General features: G+C 40.8%; 1 protein-coding gene and 1 long non-coding RNA gene across 7 annotated transcripts in view; one reads left to right on the forward strand and one right to left on the reverse strand.

The window, feature by feature from the left end:
* PPP2R2B (protein phosphatase 2 regulatory subunit Bbeta) overlaps nt 1-25,887 on the forward strand; it is a 456,145-nt gene that overhangs the window by 335,531 nt on the left and 94,727 nt on the right. For all 6 annotated transcript variants that reach the window (XM_049708048.1, XM_049708047.1, XM_004280391.3 and 3 more), the window contains 3 exons: nt 11,695-11,792; nt 14,766-14,931; nt 21,306-21,418. In XM_049708048.1, the coding sequence (XP_049564005.1) occupies nt 11,695-11,792; nt 14,766-14,931; nt 21,306-21,418 (377 nt within the window). The remainder of the gene's footprint in view (nt 1-11,694; nt 11,793-14,765; nt 14,932-21,305; nt 21,419-25,887) is intronic.
* On the reverse strand, nt 10,808-12,473 carry LOC125964018 (uncharacterized). The gene is made up of 3 exons (XR_007476512.1): nt 12,045-12,473; nt 11,125-11,306; nt 10,808-10,871 (listed from the first exon to the last, which is right to left on the reverse strand). It is a non-coding gene; the product is annotated as an uncharacterized LOC125964018 (long non-coding RNA).

A 25,887-nucleotide genomic window follows, 5' to 3' on the forward strand; every position in this document is an offset into this window, starting at 1 on the left:
AGAAGCCTGTGTGCGAGCACAGGTCACTGTCCACACCTCCCCTCCCGGGAGCCTGTGCAGCCCGCCACTGCCAGGGCCCCCTGATCCAGGGACAACTTCCCTGGGAGAACGCACGGCGCGCCTCAGGCTGGTGCAATGTCACGCTGGCCTCTGCTGCTGCAAGCTCGCCTCGCACTCCGAGCCCCTCCCTCCCCCCGGCCTGAGTGAGCCAGAGCCCCCCAATCAGTTGCTCCTCTAACCCCGTCCTGTCTGAGCGAAGAACAGACACCCTCAGGCAACCTACACGCAGAGGCGGGGCCAAATCCAAACCTGAGCCCCAGGAGCTGTGCCAACAAAGAAGAGAAAGGGAAATATCTCCCAGCAGCCTCAGGAGCAGCGGATTAAATCTCCACAGTAAACGTGATGTACCCTGCATCTGTGGAATACCTGAATGGACAATGAATCATCCCAAAATAGAGGTGGCAGACTAGGGGAACAACAATATATATATACTTTTTCCTTTTTCTCTTTTTGTGAGTGTGTATGTGTATGCTTTTCTTTGTGTGATTTTGTGTCTATAGCTTTGCTTTTACTGTCTGTCCTAGGGTTCTGTCTGTCCGGGTTTTTGTTGTTGTTGTTGTTTTTTGTTTCTTTTTAGTATGGTTTTTAATGATTGTTTTCATTGGTGGATTTTTTTTTTTTTTTTGGTTTGGTTGCTCTCTTCTTTCTATTTTTTTCTTTTTTTATTATTTTTTAATTTTAAATAATTATCTTTTATTTTTTATCTTAATAACTATTTTATTTTATTCTTTCTTTCATTCTTTTTTTCTCCTTTTTCTTCTGAGTCGTGTGGCTAACAGGGTCTTGGTGCTCTGGCTGGGTGTCAGGCCTGTGCCTCTCAGGTGGGAGAGCCGAGTTCAGGACATTGGTCCACCAGAGACCTCCTGGCTCCACATAATATCAAATGGTTAAAGCTCTCCGAGAGAGCTCCATCTCAACACTAAGACCCAGCTCCACTCACGACCAGCAAACTACAGTGCTGGACACCCTATGCCAAACAACTAGCAAGACAGGAACACGACCCCACCCATCAGCAGACAGGCTACCTAAAATCATAATAAGGTCACAGACACCCCAAAACACACAACTGGACTCGGTTCTGCCGACCAGAAAGACAAGATCCAGCTTCATCCACCAGAACACAGGCACCAGTCCCCTCCACCAGGAAGCCTAAACAACCCACTGAACCAACCTTAGTCACTGGGGACAGACACCAAAATCAATGGGAACCATGAACCTGCAGCCTGCAAAAAGGAGACCCCAAACACAGTAAGTTAAGCAAAATGAGAAGACAGAGAAACACACAGCAGATGAAGGAGCAAGGTAAAAACCCAGCAGACCAAACAAATGAAGGGGAAATAGGCAATCTACCTGAAAGAGAATTCAGAGTAATGATAGTAAAGATGATCCAGAATTGTGGAAATAGAAGAGAGAAAGTACAAGGAGTGTTTAACAAGGACCTAGAAGAACTAAAGAGCAAACAAACAATGATGAACAACACAATAAATGAAATTAAAAATTCTCTAGAAGGGATCAATAGCAGAATAACTGAGGCAGAAAAACGAATAAGTGACCTGGAAGATAAAATAGTGGAAGTAACTACTGCAGAGCAGAACATAGAAAAAAGAATGAAAAGAATTGAGGACAGCCTCAGAGACCTCTGGGACAACATTAAACACAAAAACATTTGCATTATAGGGGTACCAGAGGAAGAAGAGAAAAAGAAAAGCACTGAGAAAATATTTGAAGAGATTATAGTTGAAAACTTCCCTAATATGGGAAAGGAAATAGTTAATCAAGTCCAGGAAGCACAGAGTCCCATACAGGATAAATCCAAGGAAAAATGCGCCAAGACACATATTAATCAAACTAGCAAAAATTAAACACAAGGAAAAAAAGTGTTTAAAGCAGCAAGGGAAAAACAACAAATAACATACAAGGGAATCCCCATAAGGTTAACAGCTGATCTTTCAGCAGAAACTCTGCAAGCCAGAAGGGAGTGGCAGAGTATATTTAAAGTGATGAAACAGGAATACCCACAACCAAGATTACTCTACCCAGCAAGTATCTCATTCAGATTCATCGGAGAAATTAAAACCTTTACAGACAAGCAAAAGTTAAGAGAATTCAGCACCACCAAAACAGCTTTACAACAAATGCTAAAGGAACTTCTCTAGGCAGGAAACACAAGAGAAGGAAAGGACCTACAATAACAAACCCAAAACAATTAAGAAAATGGTAATAGGAACATACATAGCAATAATTACATTAAATATAAATGGATTAAATGCTCCAACCAAAAGACATAGGCTGGCTGAATGGATCCAAAAACAAGACCCATATATATGCTGTCTACAAGAGACCCACTTCAGACCTAGGGACACATACAGACTGAAAGTGAGGGGATGGAAAAAGATATTGCATGCAAATGGAAATCAAAAGAAAGCTGTAGTAGCAATTCTCATATCAGACAAAAAAAGACTTTAAAATAAAGACTATTACAAGAGACAAAGAAGGACGCTACATAATGATCAATGGATCAATCCAAGAAGAAGATATAACAATTGTAAACTTTTATGCACCCAACATAGGAGCACCTCAATACATAAGGCAAATGCTAAAAGCCATAAAAGGGGAAATTGACAGGAACACAATCGTAGTAGGGGACTTTAACACCCCACTTTCAGCAATGGACAGATCATCCAAAATGAAACTAAATAAGGAAACACAAGCTTTAAATGATACATTAAACAAGATGGACTTAATTGCTATTTACAGGACCTTCCATCCAAAAACAACAGAATACATTTTCCTCTCAAGTGCTCATGGAACATTATCCAGGATAGATCATATCTTGGGTTACACATCAAGCCTTCATATATTTAAGAAAGTTGAAATCATATCAAGTGTCTTTCCCAACTACAATGCTATGAGACTAGATATCAATTACAGAATATAATCTGTAAAAAGTACAAACACACGGAGGCTAAACAATACACTACTTAATAACCAAGAGATCACTGAAGAAATCAAAGAGGAAATCAGAAAATACCTGGAAACAAATGACAATGAAAACATGATGACCCAAAACCTATGGGATGCAGCAAAAGCAGTTCTAAGAGGGAAGTTTATAGCAATACAATCCTACCTCAAGAAACAAGAAACATCTTAAATAAACAACCTCACCTTACACCTAAAGCAATTAGAGAAAGAAGAACAACAACAACAAAAAACCCAAAGGTAGCAGAAGGAAAGAAAGCATCAAGGTCAGATCAGAAATAAATGAAAAAGAAATGAAGGAAACGATAGCAAAGATCAATAAAAAAGCTGATTCTTTGAGAAGATAAAAAAATTGATAAACCATTAGCCAGACTCATCAAGAAAAAAGGGAGAAGACTCAAATCAATAGAATTAGAAATGAAAAAGTAGAAGTAACAACTGACACTGCAGAAATACAAAGGATCATGCGACATTATTACAAGCATCTATATGCCAATATAATGGACAAATAGAAGAAATGGACAAATTTTTAGATACTGAACCAGGAAGAAATAGAAACTATAAACAGACCAATCACGAGCACTGAAATTGAGACTGTGATTAAAAACCTTCCAACAAACAAAAGCCCAGGACCAGATGGCTTCACAGGCGAGTTCTATCAGACATTTAGAGAAGAGCTTAACACGTATCGTTGTCAAACTCTTCCAAAAGCTAGCAGAGGGAGGAACACTCCCAAACTCATTCAGCGACACCGCCATCACACTGGTCCCAAAACCAGACAAAGATGTCACAAAGAGAGAAAACGACAGGCCAATATCACTGATGAACATAGATGCAAAAATCCACAACAAATTACTAGCAAACAGAATCCAACAGCACATTAAAAGGATCATACACCATGATCGTGGGGTTTATCCCAGGAATGCAAGGATTCTTTAATATACTCAAATCAATCGATGTGATGCACCATTTTAACAGATTGAAGGAGAAAAACCGTATGATCATCTCAATAGATGAGGAAAAAGCTTTCAACAAAATTCAACACCCATTTATGATAAAAAACCCTCCAGAACATAGGCATAGAGGGAACTTTCCTCAACGTAATAAAGGCCATATACGACAAACTCACAGCCAACATCGTTCTCGATGGTGAAAACCTGAAACCGTTTCCACTAAGATCTGGAACATGACAAGGTAGCCCACTCTCACTACTGTTATTCAACGTAGTTTTGGAAGTTTTAGCCACAGCAATCAGAGAAGAAAAAGAAATAAAAGGAATCCAAATCGGAAAAGAAGAAGTAAAGCTGTCCCTGTTTGCAGATGACATGATGTTATACATAGAGAATCCTAAAGACTCTACCAGGAAACTACTAGAGCTAATGAATGAATTTGGTAAAGTAGCAAGATACAAAATTAATGCACAGAAATCTCTTGCATTCCTATACACTAATGATGGAAAATCTGAAAGAGAAATTAAGGAAACACTACCATTTACCATTTCAACAAAAAGAATAAAATACCTAGGAATAAACCTACCTAAGGAGACAAAAGACCTGTATGCAGAAAACTTTAAGACACTGATGAAAGAAATGAAAGATGATACAAACAGATGGAGAGATGTACCATGTTCTTGGATTGGAAGAATCAACATTGTGAAAATGACTCTAGTACCCAAAGCAATCTACAGATTCAATGCAATCCCTATCAAACTACCACTGGCATTTTTCACAGAACTAGAACAAAAAATTTCCCAATTTGTATGGAAACACAAAAGACCCCGAATAGGCAAAGCAATCTTAAGAAAGAAAAATAGAGCTGGAGGAATCAGGCTCCCTGACTTCAGACTACACTACAAAGCTACAGTAATCAAGACAGTATGGTACTGGCACAAAAACAGAAATATAGATCAATGGAACAGGCTGGAAAGCCCAGAGATAAACCCACGTACATATGGTCACCTTATTTTTGATAAAGGAGGGAAGAATATACAATGGAGAAAAGACAGCCTCTTCAGTAAGTGGTGCTGGGAAAACTGGACAGCTACATATAAAATAATGAAATTAGAACACTCGCTAACACCATACACAAAAAGAAACTCAAAATGGATTAAAGACCTAAATGTAAGGCCAGACAATATAAAACTCTTAGAGGAAAACATAGGCAGAACACTCTATGACATAAATCACAGCAAGATCCTTTTGACCCACCTCCTAGAGAAATGGACATAAAAACAAAAATTAACAAATGACACCTAATGAAACTTCAAAGCTTTTGCACAGCAAAGGAAACCATAAACAAGACCAAACGACAACCCGCAGAATGGGAGAAAATATTTGCAAATGAAGAAACTGACAAAGGATTAATCTCCAAAATTTATAAGCAGCTTGTGCAGCTTAATAACAAAAAAACAAACAACCCAATCCAAAAATGGGCATAAGACCTAAATAGACATTTCTCCAAAGAAGATATACAGGTTGCCAACAAACACATGAAAGGATGCTCAACATCACTAATCATTAGAGAAATACAAATCAAAACTACAATGAGATGTCACCTCACACAGTCAGAATGGCCATCATCAAAACAACTGCAAACAGTAAATGCTGGAGAGGGTGTGGAGAAAAGGGAACCCTCTTGCACTGTTGGTGGGAATGTAAATTGATAACAGCCACTATGGAGAACAGTATGGAGGTTCCATATAAAACTAAAAGTAGAACTACCATATGACCCAGCAATCCCACTACTGGGCATATACCCTGAAAAAACCATAATTCAAAAAGAGTCATGTACCACAATGTTCATTGCAGCACTATTTACAATCACCAGGACATGGAAGCAACCTAAGTGTCCATCGACAGATGAATGGATAAAGAAGATGTGACACATATATTCAATGGAATATTACTCAGCCATAAAGAGAAACAAAATTGTTATTTATAGTGACGTGGATGGACCTAGAATCTGTCATATAGAGTGAATTTAGTCAGAAAGAGATAAACAAATACTGTATGATAACACATATATATGAAATAAGAAAAAAATAAAATAAATTGGTTCTGAAGAGCCTAGGGGCAGGACTGGAATAAACATGCAGACATAGAGAATGGAGTTGAGGACATGGGGAGGGGGAAGGTTAAGGTGGGATAAAGTGAGAGAGTGGCATGGACTTATATATACTACCAAATGTAAAATAGATAGCTAGTGGGAAGCAGCCGCATAGCACAGGGAGATCAGCTCGGTGCTTTGTGACCACCTAGAGGGGTGGGATAGAGAGGGTGGGAGAGAGATGCAAGAGGGAGGAGATATGGGGATATATGTATATGTATAGCTGATTCACTTTCTTATAAAGCAGAAACTAACATACCATCATAAAGCCATTATACTCCAATAAAGATGTTAAAAAAAATAAATAAAATTAAAAAAATAAAAAGTCACTGAGGTAAATGTTAAAATCTTGTATTCAGTTTGAAAGTCAATTAAAATTGCTTAAAAGTTAAAAATTGTTCAAGTATTTATACTCAAGGTAAAAAAATTAGAAAATGCTGAGAAATTAGAAGACTATAAAAAAATTAATTCAGTCCTCCATGTCCTACCCCAAAACAATATCATCCTGTGCTCTCCCTGACGGACTTTTTCCTATGATTATTTGTGTGTGTATTTATAGGAGTTAATTATTATCTTTGGGGGATATTTCAGTTTATATTCTAATCGTCATCTTGGTATTAATGGAAGTTTTAGTAAGTATATATTACTTTACCAGTTTAAAAAAAATATATTAAAATGTAAATACTTTAAAAAATTGAGGTCATCTGACACATACTATTTTATTACCTGATTCTTTTTTTAAATTTTATAATATATTAATTTCTTTTCAACATGACCATTTTGGCACAATCCCAGTAGCAGTACTTGGGTATATCTTGTCTGGCCAAAACCAGACTTCCTTTTCCCCCCTATTTTGGTGGAAAATATACTCCAGTGTACTATTTCAGTCATCCAAACATACCAGGGAAAACCTTATCCGAGAAAATGGGTGCCAATTTGGACTGTGAAGCAGAATGCAAGGAGTCCACAGTGTTATGTAGATGGAAGGAGTAGTTTTAATTCCCTCCAGGGAGCCTAAGAATCCCGTTTGTTTAATGATCCACAAAGTCAAGGCCAATCTAGCCGGAAACTCCTATACAGCAGTGACAAAGGCTCCGCATGTCACCTCCCCCCACTGCAGGAGCCACTGCCAATTAATCACAGCACTTTGACCTGGAAGTGGCCTCCCGAATTCTTCTCAACACAAACCTTCTGGCAGCTACCATCATTTCACCATTGTTATCTGCTAGGAAACCTACTTTCCATTCTTGCTGATATCCTTATCCTAGCTGAAGAAACAGCAGATTCTGCTAGAACTGACCTCCTCATCAGGAAGAAGGCCAAATATTGCAGAACTAGTCAGCTGATAAAGTACATATATGACTTTATAGTATTATCTCCCAGATGTTTCCAAGATGAAAGATACAACATTTAATGGGCTCTGAAGGCTAAACTGCATTACCGTCTCATTTCAATCCCTGTGATCGATGCTGAGAGGACAATGCTAGTGACCTGGTCAGTGAGATCTTGTCCCATCAGAAGATTTGGCTTTAGGTCCTAAGTCTACACTAAGCCATTGTTTTATCAAAAATCACCCAATACTAGTACTCAGCCCAGTGCTCTGGCATTGCATAGACTCCAGCCTAGCATGGTATACTGGGGGGGGCGGGGATTAGGGCATGAACAAGGGGGTCCTTCCTTTTCTCTAGCCTCACAATCACATGCATATAATTGCCAAGTCAATTTCTATTATTCAGTAAAATGGAAACTTTATGTATGAACTTACTAGTCTGGAACCTTTGAAGGATGCTGAGATTGATTTTTAAAATGAAAAACTTGATCTTATCAGTGCCTTTTGAACTAGAAATGGGGTTACCAGGCCACCGTCTCGTGGAAATTAAATCAGCACAAATAGATGTGGAGCAGGGCAAACGTCATACCTCCCAGGATTTCCTTAAAATGTCATGTTAACTACATTTGACCTCTATAACTGTTCTTGGCTTCTGCTTTTTGTTTTTAGTCAAAAACATGCACTTCATTCACCTCTTTATAGAACAGAGAGAAAATGCTCAAGTTTATAGCTTTTTGCATGATAGCATGATTCAGCTGGGCGTTTAAGAAAATGAGTTGTCATACACACTTATCATTTAAAGGCAAATGTCCTCTAATTGAACTTGATGAACTGAACCTTAATTGAACTTGATGAATTGATTTCTGCTGACCATGATTTCAGGTGACGTTATCGTGTCTAAGTTTGCTAGTTTATTATTATCGCCATAACCTCTTTCTATACCCAACAAAAGTCATGTTGTTTTGAGCATTGTATGTTTTCTAATTTAAACTGCTCTACCAAGAGCATGTTGCAAGCCCAGGAGTATTGTATCAGAAGTTTCTGTATCTTGAAACTGGAATGTGGGGTGATTCATGAATTTTGCATCAATTATTAAACAGTCATAGATGAAGCTATGCAGAGATGGATAGGGCAGTAAAATACTCTGGTTACACCTACTGGCTTAGCCATGATAAATGAGTCAGGAAACATAAAAGTTCAAAACAGGTATTAACTTGAGCTGCAGTGCGTATGTTCTGAAGGGAAGCACACAGTAGCCATATATAAGCAACCCAATATACAGACCACCTGCCTGGCAGGGTTAAAATAAAGGCAAGGACTTGGCAACAGACTAAGGAATTTCAGAATCCTGCCATACCAGTCAACCTTTCTCTGACAAGGTTCTCGAGGGAGACATAACACAAACAGTGATAACGCTTGGAAAACGAAGGAGGTATTTTTATAGCTGGGACCATGCCTGTTATCCCATAGTGCAAAGTTCTAATAATACCGCCTTGGATCATGTGGCTTGGCCTTGAGCTTGAATCCTACCTTGATTTGACCTGTGTGCATCTTAAAGAGAGAGTGAAGACATTTTCAGAGTCCAGGCAAAAAGATAGTATGAATGTCATCCCTGGGAGACTGAATTTTGTTTCCCTTGGAATGGCATTTTCTTGGAAACTGAGCCAGAGGCTGACCTTGGAAAGAGCTACTTAACCTCTTCCTTCCGGTACTCAATGTCACCAAAAGGGAAGAGCCATCTCTTTGTTGTCAGTGCACTAGCCCTGGAACCCACCTAGAGCTCCAGCATCTGTGTTCACACAGCTGCTGAGAGGAAGGGCTTCAGCTGCCCTTCAGTAGAATCTTAGCCCTAAAGACATGAGTATGGCACTGTTAACCCCCCAGGCCTGGTCTCCTCACCACCCTCTCATCGCTCCTTACTTCTCTTTCTCGACTCATGTTTTAGTACCTGACAGAAGCCTGGAAGTGACAAGAAATAGCCATGTCTGCTTTAGGTTCTCCCCCCAAAGCCAGGAAGCTTCGTGAATAACCCCATGGCTAGCCACTCACTGAAAAGGCAGAAGCAGGGACTAATGTTAGAAGTGTATCCTAGCACTCGAGTGCTTTTCAACCAGGGCGTTCTGAGGCGTCTGCAAACATGAAACAGGCTTCTTGTCTCCTCTGTACACGAGAGTGCTTTGCTAAGACACGCACACTCTAAAAAAGGAAAGTGGCCGATAATCACTCCGGGTGGCTGGCTTCCCAGCTTTGCTGGGCTTGCCTGCTCCTTCCTATTTGAGCCCTTGTTCTAGAAATGGGCCTTCTAAACTTCCTTCAGGAACTGAGTAGCCATGCAGCTTCTTTTGTGTTTCCTTCGGGTAGTGTTCATTTGTGGGGTCTTCTTGAGCGAATGGATGGGATGTCCAGTTGAGATCGTCAATTAAGGAATGGGGTGGCATTTTCTGAAGGCAGACGCTAGAGACCAGAGGTCAGAAGCTGGTGACCCACAAACCATTTTCAGCTGATAGACAAGATTATATTTTTCTTAATGTCATGGCACTGAACAAAATAATTGGTTGCCAATAGGTAAAACTGAAGCGACTTTGCATAAAACTCTGGATTTCCAGCTTCCTTTTTAAAAAAAAAATCAGAAGATCTGGCAACACAGGTAATATTTCATAGTCACAGTTGGCGTAAACTGAGTAGCGACTTGTCTTTTAAGGGGAAACGCAAGCTTGCTACTTCACTCCACGTCCCCTCGTGCGTGGCCCTGTAGGATTTGAATCTGCTACCACTGGGGTCAGTTATCTAAGATGCCAAAACAGAAATCATGAATTATTCTTTTAAATGTGCCTGGCTTGCAGGTGCCTTATTTTTTTATGCCTTATTCTTTTTCCTTCTGCGCAAAGAATGACCATTTGAAGCTTTTTCATGGATGGAAAAGGACAGTTAGAAGCAAAGTGGAGAATTTTACACTACTTACCTGAATCGATCAGGCATACAAAGAAAATCCTGAAATGATGATATTAAAGTAAGATTTGAGATTTGAATTATTCAGGGGTAATTGCCTTAGTTTTCCACCTCACTGTTTCCCCTTTGCTTTCCTTACATGGACATAATCTTCAGAATGTACTTCTGTCAAAGGCCACAGTCATAATTCCCCTGCTTCCTTCTTTTTTTTTTTTTTAAACTCATTTGCACTCTCTGTAGCAATTGTTGGAGCCCTGCAGGGGAATAATTGCAGAGGAATTAACCTCTGACATTTTTCTAAAAATAGCCCTAATAAATCCAATCATAGGTAATTTACCTGTCCGTGTTCCTCAGGGGGCAACTTACCAGCATTGAAGAAAGACTTGGTAGGCTGGCATTCCTTCAGCAGTTATCCGTGAGCTGAGTTCCTGATGCCTGTGTCTTTTCTCTGTTTAGAAATACAGAGTGCAAGAGGGAGGGGATATAGATATACATATAGCTGATTCATGCCATTATACAGCAGAAATTAACACAACATTGTAAAGCAATTATCCTCCAATAAAAAAAATACACTTAAAAAATAAGAAATACAGAGTACAAATTTCTCTCTTCCCTCTGACCTCGTGACCCTGTTTTCTCAGCACCTTTCTCCTGGGGTTGCAGTAAGGCCCTGCTCTTCCAGAAGGGTGTGTTCGGCTCACCAGAAAAGGGGGAGCATTTGTGGGGTCCCTCCTTGAATTTCCAGCTCCTGGCGATTTCCCGACGATTCCTCTGTGATCCGCCCCTTTGTTTTCGGTGTCTGAGCTTCAAGCATCTCACCCCTTCTTCCTCAGTCTTCATCCCTCATTTGGATTCCACAACTGAAACTCATCTGGGGAAGTTTCTGGGTGTAGAAGAAAGGGGAATGCAGAAGGACACGGGTGGGAAAAGAGCCTGTGGTTGGTAGAAATTATCAAAGAAAATTGCCATTTCCATGAGCCGTAAAGAAATTCATTTTCTCTTGCCCAAAACAAAAGGGTCTGAATGTGCTTTTTCCTTTTGTTCTCTCCAGTTGTTCCTAGAGACCACAGTGCAGGGTGGGCATCTGGGAAATTTACTTTCCCAAGTGCCACTTCTAGTGGCACTTAAAATACAGAACACAGAATCCTTGTAAATTCCACTGCAGAGACAAAGCCCTAAGCCCTTAAATGCACAGAAAAGTATGTCTATTATCTATCGTTTCAAAGTAAGTGTGCAGTTACTTAAATTGCCTTTGTCTTCTTTTTTTTCAGCTGACATTATCTCTACGGTAGAATTCAACCACACGGGAGAATTACTAGCGACAGGGGACAAGGGGGGTCGGGTTGTAATATTTCAACGAGAGCAGGAGGTAAGTGGCAGTGAATGCAAAATAGCCATTTTCTTCTTTTAAAGAAGGCTTCCCACCGTTCCTTAATCCCCATGTGTTGCCCTTAACCTTGCTGCTTGGCTTGCAAACTAAAACTGCCAAAAAGTCATTAACATCAGTAGTTACACACTCAGGCTCACAAAAGCACCGGAAAATAGAGCCTTTTCTGGGCAAGGTCTCATCTTTCCAAACCTGGGTGTTGCACATTCAAAACGACCTCACTTCTCATCTGACCTGCAAAATTCCACGGGTGCTCGTTGAGTGTAACGCCTCCTTTTTCAGTGGGGTTTATCCTCCTCCAGCTGTTGAAATTCAGGGACTCCTAACAGAATACCTAGGATAAAAAATATAACCCTTCCCCAACAGATATGAAAAGGATAACTTGGGTCAGAAGAGAATACATACAATTTACAGGCACACTTCAGAGAGATCGTGGGCTCAGTTCCAGGCCACCGCAATAAAGGGAATATCACAATAAAGCAAGTCACACCAATTTTTTGATTTCCCAGTGCATATAAAAGTTATATTTACACTATACTGTGGTCTGTTAAGTATGCAGTAGCATTATGTCTAAAAAAACAACGTACATACCTTAATTAAAAATACTTTATTGCTAACCATAAAAAAAAAAAGAAGAAAATGGTAGCTCCCCCTACCAAAGGGAGTGAAATCCCAGAAAATGCCATCTGAGCAATGCACGTAGCCCACACTTTACTATAGGTGACACGAAGTTCCCTGCAGCTGAATGCTCTATGCATTCTGAGCAGCAGTTCTAACTCCCAGTGAATCTCGAAAAGCCCATTTCTTCCTGAGACTTGGGTTCCACTAGGAATTGTTTCTCTTTTTCATATAAATTGAGTTTTTTGGTGTCTGCTTCTGTTCTGTCAGAATGAAATTATGGCCCAATTTGATTTCCTTGGCCTCCGCCGGCGTGGTCCTGAAGCTTCCAGCAGGCCAGTCTGTGTTCAAATAACTCGCCCATCTGCTACTGCCTGCCTCGGAGATTCACCCGGCACAGCGTAGCAGGAGGGCCCCGTGCAGGAGGGAGGTTTCACAAGAGACTTCCCTAGCAATTTAAAGCCTGCTTTGTGCCTCAAAGTCATTTGTGTTCCACCTCCCCTCAAAAAAGGAAAGCCTCATTTAGAGGTGATATATTTGGTAATTGCACATTATTTGCAATTAATTTCTATAAGGGCATCGTAATCCCTCGGGGTTCTGTATGAATTCAAGTGTTCAGCGTTAAATCAGGCACCCAGCCTATTCCATTGGCCCTGGAAACACGAAAATGTTGTTGGCAAGTAGGAACTAATAGCTCTTCGTGACCTGGAATTTTTCCTGCTTTTCCGGAGCTGCCTAGTGCTAATTGGTCTGGCACATCCTACACACACTTGACAGTCTGATTTGGATGGTAGCAAATCAACACTCGTAAAAATTTATTTTTCAGGTGGACTAGCTCTCTCTGCAGTAAACAGGATAGGAGCGAGGATGTCAGCCTTTAAAGTCCTTTTAAAATTGATTTTCAAACCTTCTTCTTCAATTTTTAAAAAAATCCAATTAGGTTCATAGTGATGATAAAGAGAAACCAGAGGAACTGTTTAGCATGAATTACCCAAGGCAGAGTGTTGCCAGTAATATTCCGCTCCATGTTTCCCATTAGGTATTTATAGCTTTCACCTATTTTAATTTACTGAAATATTTGGGGAACCTGATTCATTAGTAGAAAGAAGGGGGACACATTTTCCAAAGGAGGGTGGTATTGTGCAATAAGGAATAAATGTTGAGGATAATAGCCTGCAGTTAAATGTTGGGCTTTGCGGTGAGACTTGGGGTTGAATGAACACTGAGCTTGAGAAACACAGCCATGTGACAACATCTAGGTCAGGCCTCCTTTTGATTCCCGTGTGTGGCTCCTGTGCGTGAATCCTCAAGACGTGCTGTCCTGGAAAATTTGTTCAAGGAACCTCAGTGCCCTCACAGGCACATTTAACATCTGGGTATCAGTACCATCACCCATCAGTAAATTGAGACTTGGGTTTGAATGTTCAGTATCTACCCAGAGATAAATTTTTTTTAATTGAGCCTTTTATTAAGAGTCAAGCATTTGTGACAAATGCCTAGCAAGACCTGGGTTTGAATTTTTGAACACAGTTTTCCGAAGCCTGAATCTTGAGGCCCTTGCTCACTAGGTCCTAAAATGCAAACCTCTCCTCCTCCTTTTCCCTTCTTCCCTTTCTCTCTTTCACACCATCTTTTCCTCCTATCCACCTTTCTTCTTTGTCTCCTCCCTTTCTGCACACCCTTCCTTTATGTTTTGTTCTCTCACCATTTATTTAGTTCCTGCTGTGTGCACTTTGCATAATCAGCGCTGGGGGAAAGCCAGTGTAAAGTCTCATGGTTCTCCTAATGATTCACATGTCATCTCTGCGCTCATGTCTGTTTTGTTATTCATGTTGGAAAAAGGAGAGGGAGAGATCCACTGCTTATAAGCTGTGTGACCTTTGAGAAGTCATTTTAATTTCTGTGAGCCTCTTTTGTTCATTTCCCTGCTCTGTGCACCTCTCAGAGATTCTGTGAAGATCTGATGAGATTTTAAAAGGCCGGTGAAAGGTGCAGATGCTATAGCTTTGTGTTTTTGTTAAAAGATTGATACAAGTCTGTATGGACATCAGCATGGGATGACTCACTCCTAAGGGTGTCCAAGACATGCAGCAGTTTATGTATATACTTTATAAGTAAAAAGTTGTAAATATTGAAGGGGCCAGTATTTACCACAGCCTGAGGGCCCTGAGCTAAAGAGGAACCCATGGCCGTCGTAGTCCTGCCCTCAGCCCACTTGGACACGGCCTGCCCGTCTCACCCCTCATGACTCTACTCAGAAAAAGGAAGGAACTGGTGAATTTGCAGTTGGCTTATGTGATTTAATCTTTCATGTGACTTTTTTTTCCCTTCCTACAGAGTAAAAATCAGGTTCATCGTAGGGGTGAATACAATGTTTACAGCACATTCCAGAGCCATGAACCCGAGTTCGATTACCTGAAGAGTTTAGAAATAGAAGAAAAAATCAATAAAATAAGATGGCTCCCTCAGCAGAATGCAGCCTACTTCCTTCTGTCTACTAATGGTATGTGGAGGTGACTTGTCTTGTTTGGTAGTTTCAGAGATACAGTCAGCAAACCATGTATTTCAATCTCTTTTAGCCTCCATTTTCCTTTTTACCTTGCAGGCTGTTGAAAAACTTAGAAACCATATCTGCAAGATGCCTAGCAGAATGGCTGGCAGAGAATAGGCCCTCAGTAAATAGTACTTATTCTTTTTTAAAAATAACAAATTTATGGTCGAATTATGTGAGACTTGTTATCTGTAGTTTTTGACTAATGCAGATTATTTCCAGGTGTTTTGGGAATGTGACTTCCTGTCTAAAGATTTACTGAATGTTATTCTGGGAACACGTTTCGGGAAACTAAACATGCCGTCCCTGTGTGTTTGGCGTACTCAGTAGAAGTTATTAATCCCTGAATATATTTGGGGGTTTGGAAAGCAGATGTCCTTGTCTGACACAATCAAGCTCTCTAGTAGAAACATAGGTCAAGAAGAGAGGGGACGCCATCAAAACACTGATCAAGTAATGGTTTCTTCTCTTTCTCCCTTCTCCCTTCATACTCTTCTTATATCATTTGTTGGTTTAGGGAGAGTTGATATAAATAGGTCAGAGAGAGAGAATGTTCGGGGTTGAACACGGAAGCCGATTCCGTATTAATCTGGAAACCTTTACACAGTGGAATTACCAACCCTAAAACTTCTTAATACCCTTGCTGTGAAAGAGGCCATCTACACTCAGAACAATTCAGAATCAAATCATATACGAAAGGGTGCTAATTGAATAGCATAACAATTAGAGGATTAGTATATACAAATTAAACACCATCTCCCAAGCAAATAAGCTGGAGAGTGATTCATCATCCTGTGTGTGTGTGTCTTTGAGGAGTACACATTTAAATATAAATCAAGAAACAAGGGCTTTGCTTTCTGCCTATCTCCAACATTTATTAAGAAAGGGTAATGCTCATATGTAAGTTAAAAAAAATGCAGACTGTGTATATACTACGATCAAACATATATTAACATTTTTAAAGACTGAAAGGAAACACACTGAAAGGTTTATCGTGATTAATTTTGACTGTGCATTAGGGGTGACTTGTCAATTTATTCCTTAAATTTCCCCCCTGTTTTTCATAAGATTAAAATAAAACTCATCGTGAAAACTTAGACAATAAAAACTTATTGTTTTTATTGTCTAAGTTTTCACGATGAGTTTTATTTTAATCTTATGAAAAACAGGAGGGGAATGTTTTTAATGCATATGAACCAAAAAAATCCCTCAAATGAAAAAGCCAGTGTATAAATCTATAAAGTTACAGTTCTGAAATAGCCAGTTTAGGGTTATTCAGGCATAGCTTATCTCAACATGACCAGATCTCCACCCATCTGTTTCTCCAGATTCCAAGTAATTTAATTTTTTCTCATTTATTGTTTTGTTTACATTTTTTGATCTTGATTTCCCAAAAGTCAAGCCACATGATTTGTTTCAGTCTCTTCCCTTTTAGTTTTGTTTAAGTTTCCCTCAAAGGCTCAGCAGATTCAACACAACTTAGAATGGAAGAAACTTCTGATGATTTTGACTTAATTACTTTAGGCAGAGAAAAAGCATCTGATTATCTTCTATAGCTAGCTTACTTTATATTATGAAACGTAGCCTATTGATTATTACAATAAACTTCAAAGACATAAAAGACATATTAACTACTTTGTGGGGGGGATGGGAAAGAAATCAGTGAAATGCAATGAAGATTAATTATATAGCATAATGTTCTGTTAATTGAGTTTTTAAATAGTTTTTTGATTAACAAGGATATTATCTTCCCATTTGGGATGCTATTTCATATGCCAACAGCATCTCAAAATGATTCTTAGAAGAAAAATTCCCATGCTCATATGTGATTTTCTTTTTTATACTAATATTGAGGTTGAGAATCCCCCTTAAGCCAAATAGGTTAACATGCAAAAATTAATGGAAGACAATTGGAATTACTGTACAAAAGAGAAAATGAAGATAGATGATAAGATTGTGTTTAAAAGCTGCCACAAGTAATGATAAACTACTCAGAGAGCCAGCCAGAAGAAAGAAAAAGCCATTACTCATAGTAACAGCCACATGTTCCTCAGACTTTTTTATCCAGAAAGCTTCAAGCTACTGAATCAAGAAAAATTGTGTGATAATAAAGTCAAGAATAACTCCAGGCACCCCAACCATGGGGAATTGAATTGAATTCACCATCAATTATCTTTTTTTTAAAAAAAATTGTGCTTATCTCATTATAGCTGGGTACAGTTTTTATCTTCTGCTAGAATACATTCCCAGCTTTAGAAATTTTAATGCAAAATAAAACCAACCTTCAGTTGTAAAGATAGACCTTAAAATTATTTGCCAGATGAAGGCACATTGCTTTACCTAGAATGTCTACTTCTATCTTAATTCCTATGATGAGAGGAAAAGGTATACTTAATTTGTTTTTCATGCTATGAGAGTAATAAGTGTTCATTGTAAAAAAAATTAGAAAATGCAGAGAAACAAAGGAAAGTGTTCCTATCCAGAGAGAACCACTGTTAATGTCTTTTAAAAAGAAAAGCAGGGCTTCCCTGGTGGCGCAGTGGTTGAGAGTCCGCCTGCCGATGCAGGGGACACGGGTTCGTGCCCCGGTCTGAGAAGATCCCACATGCCGCAGAGCGGCTGGGCCTGTGAGCCATGGCCGCTGAGCCTGCACGTCCGGAGCCTGTGCTCCGCGACGGGAGAGGCCACAACAGTGAGAGGCCCGTGAACCCAAAAAAAAAAAAAGAGAAAAGCAAAGAGGCATGGATAAATCTGTTTGTTTCTTAACAAAAATATGACATATTCTATAACTGTTTTGCAACCAGATTTTTTTATATAATAATATAACACATAATAACAGGAATACCTTCCTAATTATGAAATATTTCTCCTAAAATACCATAACATTTTCAATGACTGCATGGTATTCCCTTGTATGTTTTTTTCTATAGTTTATTAATAAATCTCCCATTACTAGACCTTTAATTATTAACTAATTCTCTCTTTAATTATTAACTAATTCTTTTATGTATTTTAAATACATAAAATACAAATACATTATGTATTTGTAGAAATAGATGTTGGTATAGATAGGTAAATAGGAAGAAAGCGTATTATAAACTATGTATAGCATGATACATCTATTAAAAGCTATTTAAAAAGTTATATAATTCCACACACAAATATAATACAAGGATATACATAAATTTTTCATAGTAGTTGTCTTTGTCTACTGGAATTGAAGGAGTTTTTAATTTTTTTGTGTTCATTTTCATTTTCTACAATTTTATGTACCAGTTGTGTAATAAAAAGAAGAAAATAAAATGAGAAATGTAAAATCTATATATGAGATATTATTATAGGTTTGTACCCCTCTTCAAAAAAAGGCATAGAAAAAAATACTACAAGGAACTATGTAAAATGTTAACAATGGTTGTCCCAGACTGCAGGGATTTTAGGGATTTTTATTCTTTATGTTTTACCTCCAATTTCTCTCTTTCTCTGTATAGCAATTTATCATTCCTAATATGAAAAACATAAAAGAAGAATTGCCTTGCAGTTGGGATGGGCTCCATTCCAAAGCCCAGCAATAGAAAATAATCAGTATTAAAATTCACTGATTTGGGTTCTTCTAAGCCACAGTAGCTAATCTACTCTGATCTCTGATTAGTAGTTAATCAAATGACTGAATACATATGGCCCATGTTTCATCTTCTCAACCTAAAAAGCAGGTCATTATGCAGCCTATATTCAGAGAGGGTAGGACCAGAAGAGTATAGATAGAAAATTCTAAATTCAACCCAACATCTGGGAAAGACTTCTTCGCCTTCTGTCCCAGTACAAGCCGGGCTGAATGCACAAATCTTAACACTTAGTAGACTTTACAGGTGTGCCAGCAGACATGACCAGCCCAAGTGATGCCCACATATTAGGAAACAGGGGCCCTTCTCTGTTAGAGCAGCCAAATTGTTGCAGGAAGCCCACTTCATAATGTGCATTTCAGACTGCTGAGGACAAGGCATTTGCCAAGGAGAGATGGAGGAGGGAGATGAGGGGCAGAGGAGCAAGGGAATCCTAATATAGGCAGGATACAGGGGTGGCTTTCCTCCCCTGACAGCCTTACAGACAGGAAGTAAGATGTGCTGACATCATCATGGGATGAAGCTCACGCTGTCAGAGCAACATCTTATTATTGCAGAACAGTTGCCCAGTTTGCTAATTCTAACAACAGCTGCTATTTGTGAACCATTATTAGAAGTGCAACACTGGGCTAAACACTACATGCATTCTTTCATTTAATCCTCAAAGAGCCCCATGAGGACGACACTGTTTTCCCCAATTTACATATAAAGAAACTGAGGTGTAGAGAAGTTAACTATCTCTATTTGTAAGATTGGAGTATTGAGGACATACTTATACTAACAAATTACTCATATTTCTGAAATTCAAACTTAATTGGCCACTCTGTACCTTTTCTCCTGCTTTATCTGCTACTCCCCTTTGTCTGTCACCCAAAGACTAGTTAGGCGCCTACTGCACGTGAATCCCAACCCTCGGCCACGTGGTGGCTGGCGTTGGAGTCGGGATGGGACCCAAGGTTGTCTGCTTCCAAAGCCACCCTGTGTAGGCACAGAGCAAGACGCAGAGGAGCCGTCGAGTGTCTGCCATCCAGAAGAGAAGTTAGCACAAATAATGAACGCAGGATCTGATAAGAAAGGCCTACAAAGGCCTGCAACCACAGACATGATCTGTTTGGCCCAAACATGTTTCCTTAAAAAATGGATTAACCTATACACACTACTATATATAAAATAGATAACCAACAAGGACCTACTGTATAGCACAGGGAACTCTACTCAATATTTTGTAATAATCTATAAGGGAAGAGAATCTGAAAAAAGTATACATAGATATATATATCTGTGTGTATATATATATATGTGTGTGTGTGTGTGTGTGTGTGTGTGTGTGTGTGTATATGTATGTACATATACCTGAATCACTGTGCTGTACACACGAAACTAACACAACATTGTAAATCAACTCTACTTCAATTTTTAAAAGATGGAATCAAAAGACTGCAGGTGGGGCATGCCATCTCCAGCTCCCTCGATGCCCCGCCCCCTTTCACTCATTCCCCGGGCACTGCCTACCTCTTGTAGGCATTGGAGTCCTCACCCCTGTTGTATTGCTGTAGAGAATGACAGGGGTCACCAAGTGGTGTAGAGTCCTGGGACAGTACAGAACTGAGAAAGGTCATTTCCAGCTGGGGACTCAGAAAAGAGACTGCAAGGGGAAAGCATTTGGATGAATCTCCTTCTCATTTTACTTCCCCGAGTACCGCTAACAAGATGCACTGTGTAAATGAGATGCATTCGTTCATCCAACTCCTATTTCTTGAACATCCACTATGCCCCAGGCACTGTTGTAGGTGCTGGAGATACAGTGAGGAACAAGACAGACCGAATCCCTGCCTCCAATGATATTTAAATTACTGTGGGGGAGACGAGATAATTAAATTGCCAGAGAGTGAAACGTACTCTGAATAAAAATAAAGCAGGAAGAGGGGATACAGAACGGTGAGGAAAACATCTTTCTGTAGGTTGGTTAGGAAAGACCCCCCTCTGAGGTTGGGACATAAACAGAGGAGAGCAAAGTGAAGGAACAAATCTTGTGAAAAAGAGGGTAAAGGGCTTTCCTGGCAGGAGGAGCAGCTAGTGCAAAAGCCCTGAGGCTGGAGTGGGATTAACCTATACAAGGAGCTGTAAGGAAACCGGGTGGCAGGAGCACAGGAAGTGGCAGGGAGTGGGGTAGACAGTGAGATCATAAAGTGTGAGGACGTAGGGGTGCAGGTCACGGAGGGACTTTCAGGTCATGCTAGGGACAGTGTTTAGTGAGGTGGGATGCTGAAATGAGGATAATAATTGGACCTGCATCTCAGGGTTATTGTGAATATTAAGTAAATTCTCCATGGAAAGCGCTAACATGGTTACATCGTTAATTCTACATGTTGCGACTACTCTTATTCAGTGTCCAGGATATATTATTGAATGATCCAATTTAAATGTAAGCTATAGATTTAACAGCCCATTGTCAGGGAAACCGTTTGTCTCAGCACAATAAATGTTTTCATTTTGAAACATGAGCTCTGCCTTCAGAGGCCTTGAGATTTATGCACTGAAGCCCTTGACATGAGCCAGTTTCCCTAGCAGTCCCTTCCATCGTGACCATCACCTCTCCCTGCAACCGCCCCCAACTGGGTCCCGCAAAAAAAAAAAAAAAAAAAAAGACTCCTTTACCAGTTTCCTCTCACCGTCATTTTGATTTCCTCTGGTTGCCCTCCGCAGATAAAACTGTGAAGCTGTGGAAAGTCAGCGAGCGTGATAAGAGGCCAGAAGGCTACAACCTGAAAGATGAGGAGGGCCGGCTGCGGGATCCTGCCACCATCACCACCTTGCGGGTGAGCCCAACGGCTGGTTTTCCGCTGTCTTTCAGTTTCCTTGGCAACCAAGGTCAGGGGAAGTGGAGGGGAAGTTTGGCTGCATGCTGACTGCTGCTATAGGTTGCCCCTCTCAGGTGTGAGGGAGGGAGATCAAGCAGAGGCCACGCCTGCATGAGTCTCTGGTGGTAGGTGAAGGAACAGGACAGGCACCAACCTCTGATGACTATAAATCCACGTTTCCTTTTGCCCCTGAGGACTTCCCTGCAGGGTCACTGCCATGCATTACTATGTTCTTAGCCTCTGTCTGTTTGCATCATCTAACATGTCTTGAGCACCTTCAAGGTACAGGCATGGAACTCCCCAGACAGGAAGTTGGAGTCTTGTGATTCGGAACATGAACTTCTGAATCAAACAGGCCTGGGTTCAAATTCTGCCACTTACCAGACTATCACATAGTCACTCCCTTTTTTGAACTTCTGTCGTGCAAGTTATTTTTAGTTTCTCCATCTGCAAAACAGTGAACCTAGTACCTTACTGTGTGTGGGTTTCTGAGGCTAAAATGCAGTGAGGGTGAAAAGCCCTTATTCCACGGCTGGTACTCAAGAAGTGATCTCTACTATTAGTCTTGGTAGCTTCCTTCCTGCTGTCCAGAAAAGCACAGTCTGGTAAGGAAAGAGGATGGGTAGGACTAATATGCAAATGTTTATGACAGTAACTAGAGTAAGATAAATGCAATGAGAGTCAGAGAGTTGCAGTTTGATCGAAGGAGGGCGAAATTATATTTGGTTCTGGGAGATTGGGATATGTCTGTTAGGGAAATGGTGTTAGAAATGGATTTCTAAAAGCGGACTTTTAAAGGAAGGCTCTCTAGATAGAGATTAAAATGATCTGGGACTGGGTGATGAGTTTAGTTTTGGAGCGTTCATTGTGAACGGTAAAGCCAGGCACATGTTGGGACCAGCCCTGGCCCCTAGCCACTTCCAGAACTGGCTAAAATATGTGCTTTCAGATGCCAGCAGCTCTACTGAAAACCAAAAACTGCGAAGAGACACTGAAGTATCAATACCTGTGGGGAAAAGAGGTTGTCGTCCTATGTTTAGAGGCAAATGTGGGAATTGAATGATCATCGTGTGCCTGCTTAGCTGGCTTGTTGGTTTGTTCATTCATTCATTCATTTGTTCATCTGTTTATTCAGCAGATGCTTTTTGAGCACAGACTCTTTGCGGCCCATAATGCTAGGCTGTCGTGTGTGTACCCAGTAGTAGTGGGTACCTGGCCTTCTACTGAGCTTCTTCTGGGCCAACGAGCATTGGCTGCTCTGTTTCCTCTCGTCCGCCTATGCCTTCAACCTGGAGAACAACCGTACAAGTTTACCTTATCAGACTGGGTCGATGCTCTAAATGCTCAGAGGTTTTGAGACTGGAGGAGAGAACAGTGAAGAGTATGAACATTGAGTCACTCCGTCCTGGGTTAGAATTCTGGCTCCATTCCTTTCTGGATGGTGGCCTTGGACACATTACTTAAAATCCTTGTGCCTCCCGTGTCACATCTGCACAACAGGGATGAGGGATGGTCGCTACTTCCTGGGATTGTTGTGAAGATTCAGTACAGTATTGTGTGTGATAGAGAGCTTAGCCTGTGTAGTGTCTCACTCAGAGAAAGCACTCAGTGATATTAGTTCCTGCTGATGGTTTCTAGTCTTACTCTCATCATCATCATTTTCATGACTGTTATTCCCCCCTAGTGATAGTAGGCCTATGTGTTTGAGAAAATTCCCATTTTTCTCTTCATACACTTTTTATACTCTTGTATTCACTCCTCAAGCTATTCACTGATGTCTACCAAGTGGCAAGCACAGTACTGGTGATACAAAAGGAACAAGATAGTCTCTCACCCCTCCGGACTTTGCAATCTTATGGAGAAAACAGATGGCTTAGGCAGCACTGGGGAGTTTATAACGTGAACTTCTGCCCAGATGTTACCTTGCTCTTGTTTGCTATGTGGATGGAATTTCTCAGATGCCATCTCTAGTCCCCACTATGAATTGCAGTTGTCCATGCATCCAGTGGGATTTTGTATACTTGTATTTAGCCCCCGGGAGGATGTCACTCCCATGATGAAGAAGAGAGAAGGACTCTATGTAAGCTCCGTTGTCCCCAAAGTGACACAGTGATGTTATGAAGTGGACTTGTACATGTCAAACATGGAAGGAGGCCCTGAGGAGTGGCTGGGACTTAGAAAACCCCAGTTCTGGTTCTTGTGTCCTTATTAACCATCTGTGACCCTGGGCCAGTGAATCTCATTTCTTCTCTCCGTGCTTAGTTTCTAAGCAACTGAGCAGAGGACTGGACAAAGTCAGTGGTTCTGCAACCATGGGTGCCAGTTACAAATGCAGATTCCCAGGATGCAGCCTCAGTGATTCTCTTCAGCAAGTTGCGTGGTCCAGAGGGATCTGCATTTTTATCCTGAGCCCCTGGTGGTTGAGACAAAGGGATCTGTTATCCCTGGACTCTTATCATCTCTAAGGCTCCTCCACGCTCTGGTTTTTATGAGCCTCTGTTACTTTTCAGTCATTTCAAGTTATTGTACCAGGTCATGAGACACATTTGCTATCATATTGTAAAACTCGTATCTGATTTCATCTCGTCTACCTTCCTAGGCTTTCAAGTATCCTCATTTCAGTGTAAACATCCACACTCCGGTGTTCTTTCAGTGCAAACACTGAAAAGGCCAGCCTGCTTTCTTTTTGATCCCAGTGGTAGAAGAAGAACCAGGCAACCCTGAAAACCAGTTTCAGAACAATGACTCCAAACAGAGAATGAGCTGATGTGATATTAATCAGACCATAATTTACTAACATGCTCTGCTCTTGACATTTGCATCGCCAGCAATTGTGGCTTTTTTTTTCCTTCCCTGTACTAGGTACTTCCCTGTACTAGTACCTAGGTTTCCTTCCCTGTACTAGTACCTAGTTTCCTTCGCTGTACTAGGTACTTCCCTGTACTAGTACCTAGGTACTAGGTACAGGTACTTCCCTGTACCTCTCGTACACTTCATAGTTTCCAGTTCTACGTGGATCTTGAAAGTGAGAATGTTTAATAATACCCAACAGCTAATTAATCCTCACTGAGTAATGAACCTGTTCTGTTTCAGTGCTGGGAGGTTCAGCTTTTCAAAGTACGAATGTGGTTGTTTTTTTTCCTTTTTTCATGCAAGATAGCCTTTCAAATCCAATCACTCATTACCCAGAGAGACTTTGAGAAGCACTTCTATGGACACTACATCTCCTGCTTAATATTATAACATTCAAAGCAATAATCGTGATGATAGTTTAATAATAACACCTTATAAGCTGTAAAATACCTTTTTGTGTGTGTGTGTGGTACACGGGCCTCTCACTGTTGTGGCCTCTCCCATTGCGGAGCACAGGCTCCAGACGCGCAGGTTCAGCAGCTATGGCTCACGGGCCTAGCCATTCTGCGGCATGTGGGATCTTCCCAGACGGGGACACGAACCCACATCCCCTGCATCGGCAGGCGGGCTCTCAACCACTGCGCCACCAGGGAAGCCCTGTAAAATACCATTTTTATCACAAAGTGTTTACTTACTTAATTCCCTGATTCATCTTCAGACCAGCCAAGTAGGAAGGCAGGTGAAGATGCTGGGATCTAGTATTTACTGTGCATTTACTATGTGCCATGCACCATGCTGCACACTGTATCTGCATTGGCCACTTCATGAGGTACAGTTCACTGTTAAATACCCATTGAACAGATGCGCTTCACAGAGTTTCAGTGAGATGCCCAAGATCATGCTAAGCATTAAACCTTGATCTATGGGACCCTGAGCCCTTCAACCTGATGCTGCCTCAGAGAGGGAAAATGACTTGCCCAGTGTTTGTCAACTGCTTGTTCCAGAGCTGGGATTGAAAATCAAGAGCTGTCGCTCTTCAACTTGGACACATACATTGGGCATTTTAAATACTTTTCTTAATAATTAGTGCCATTATTATTCTAGGTCAGGGTGTATGCATGTGTCTCTCTCTCCCTCCCTCCCCCTCCCTCCCTTTTTCTCTCTCACCCACACATTCACACACGGAGTTTTCATACCTCTGACCTCTGACCTCACCTTGAGGTCTTATGTACTTCCACTTAGCAAGATTCTCCATGCCCTTCTTTCCAACCTCCCAATACCCACAGCTAAGAAGACCTCAGAGCCCTTTCTTGGCAACGGAAACTCATGGTTCGTGTAACTTAATCAGCCCGGGAGGGGAGATGGGTGGTGAGAAGTCATACCTAGCGTACTTATCTGTGCAGAATGAGCCTGGAGTTACTATTTCCCTCGTTAGGACTGGCTGCCAGCGCCCTGGGAACCTAGGCCAGGTGGAAATGTGCTTTTGAACCAGTTACAAAAGAGTTACCCAGAGTCTGTCTGGAAGGTGTGAGCTCCCAACCTGTGACACCATAACTCCCCAAAATGAAGGGGAT

Source organism: Orcinus orca, chromosome 3 (assembly GCF_937001465.1).
Source record: "Orcinus orca chromosome 3, mOrcOrc1.1, whole genome shotgun sequence".
NCBI classification, from domain to species: domain Eukaryota; kingdom Metazoa; phylum Chordata; class Mammalia; order Artiodactyla; family Delphinidae; genus Orcinus; species Orcinus orca.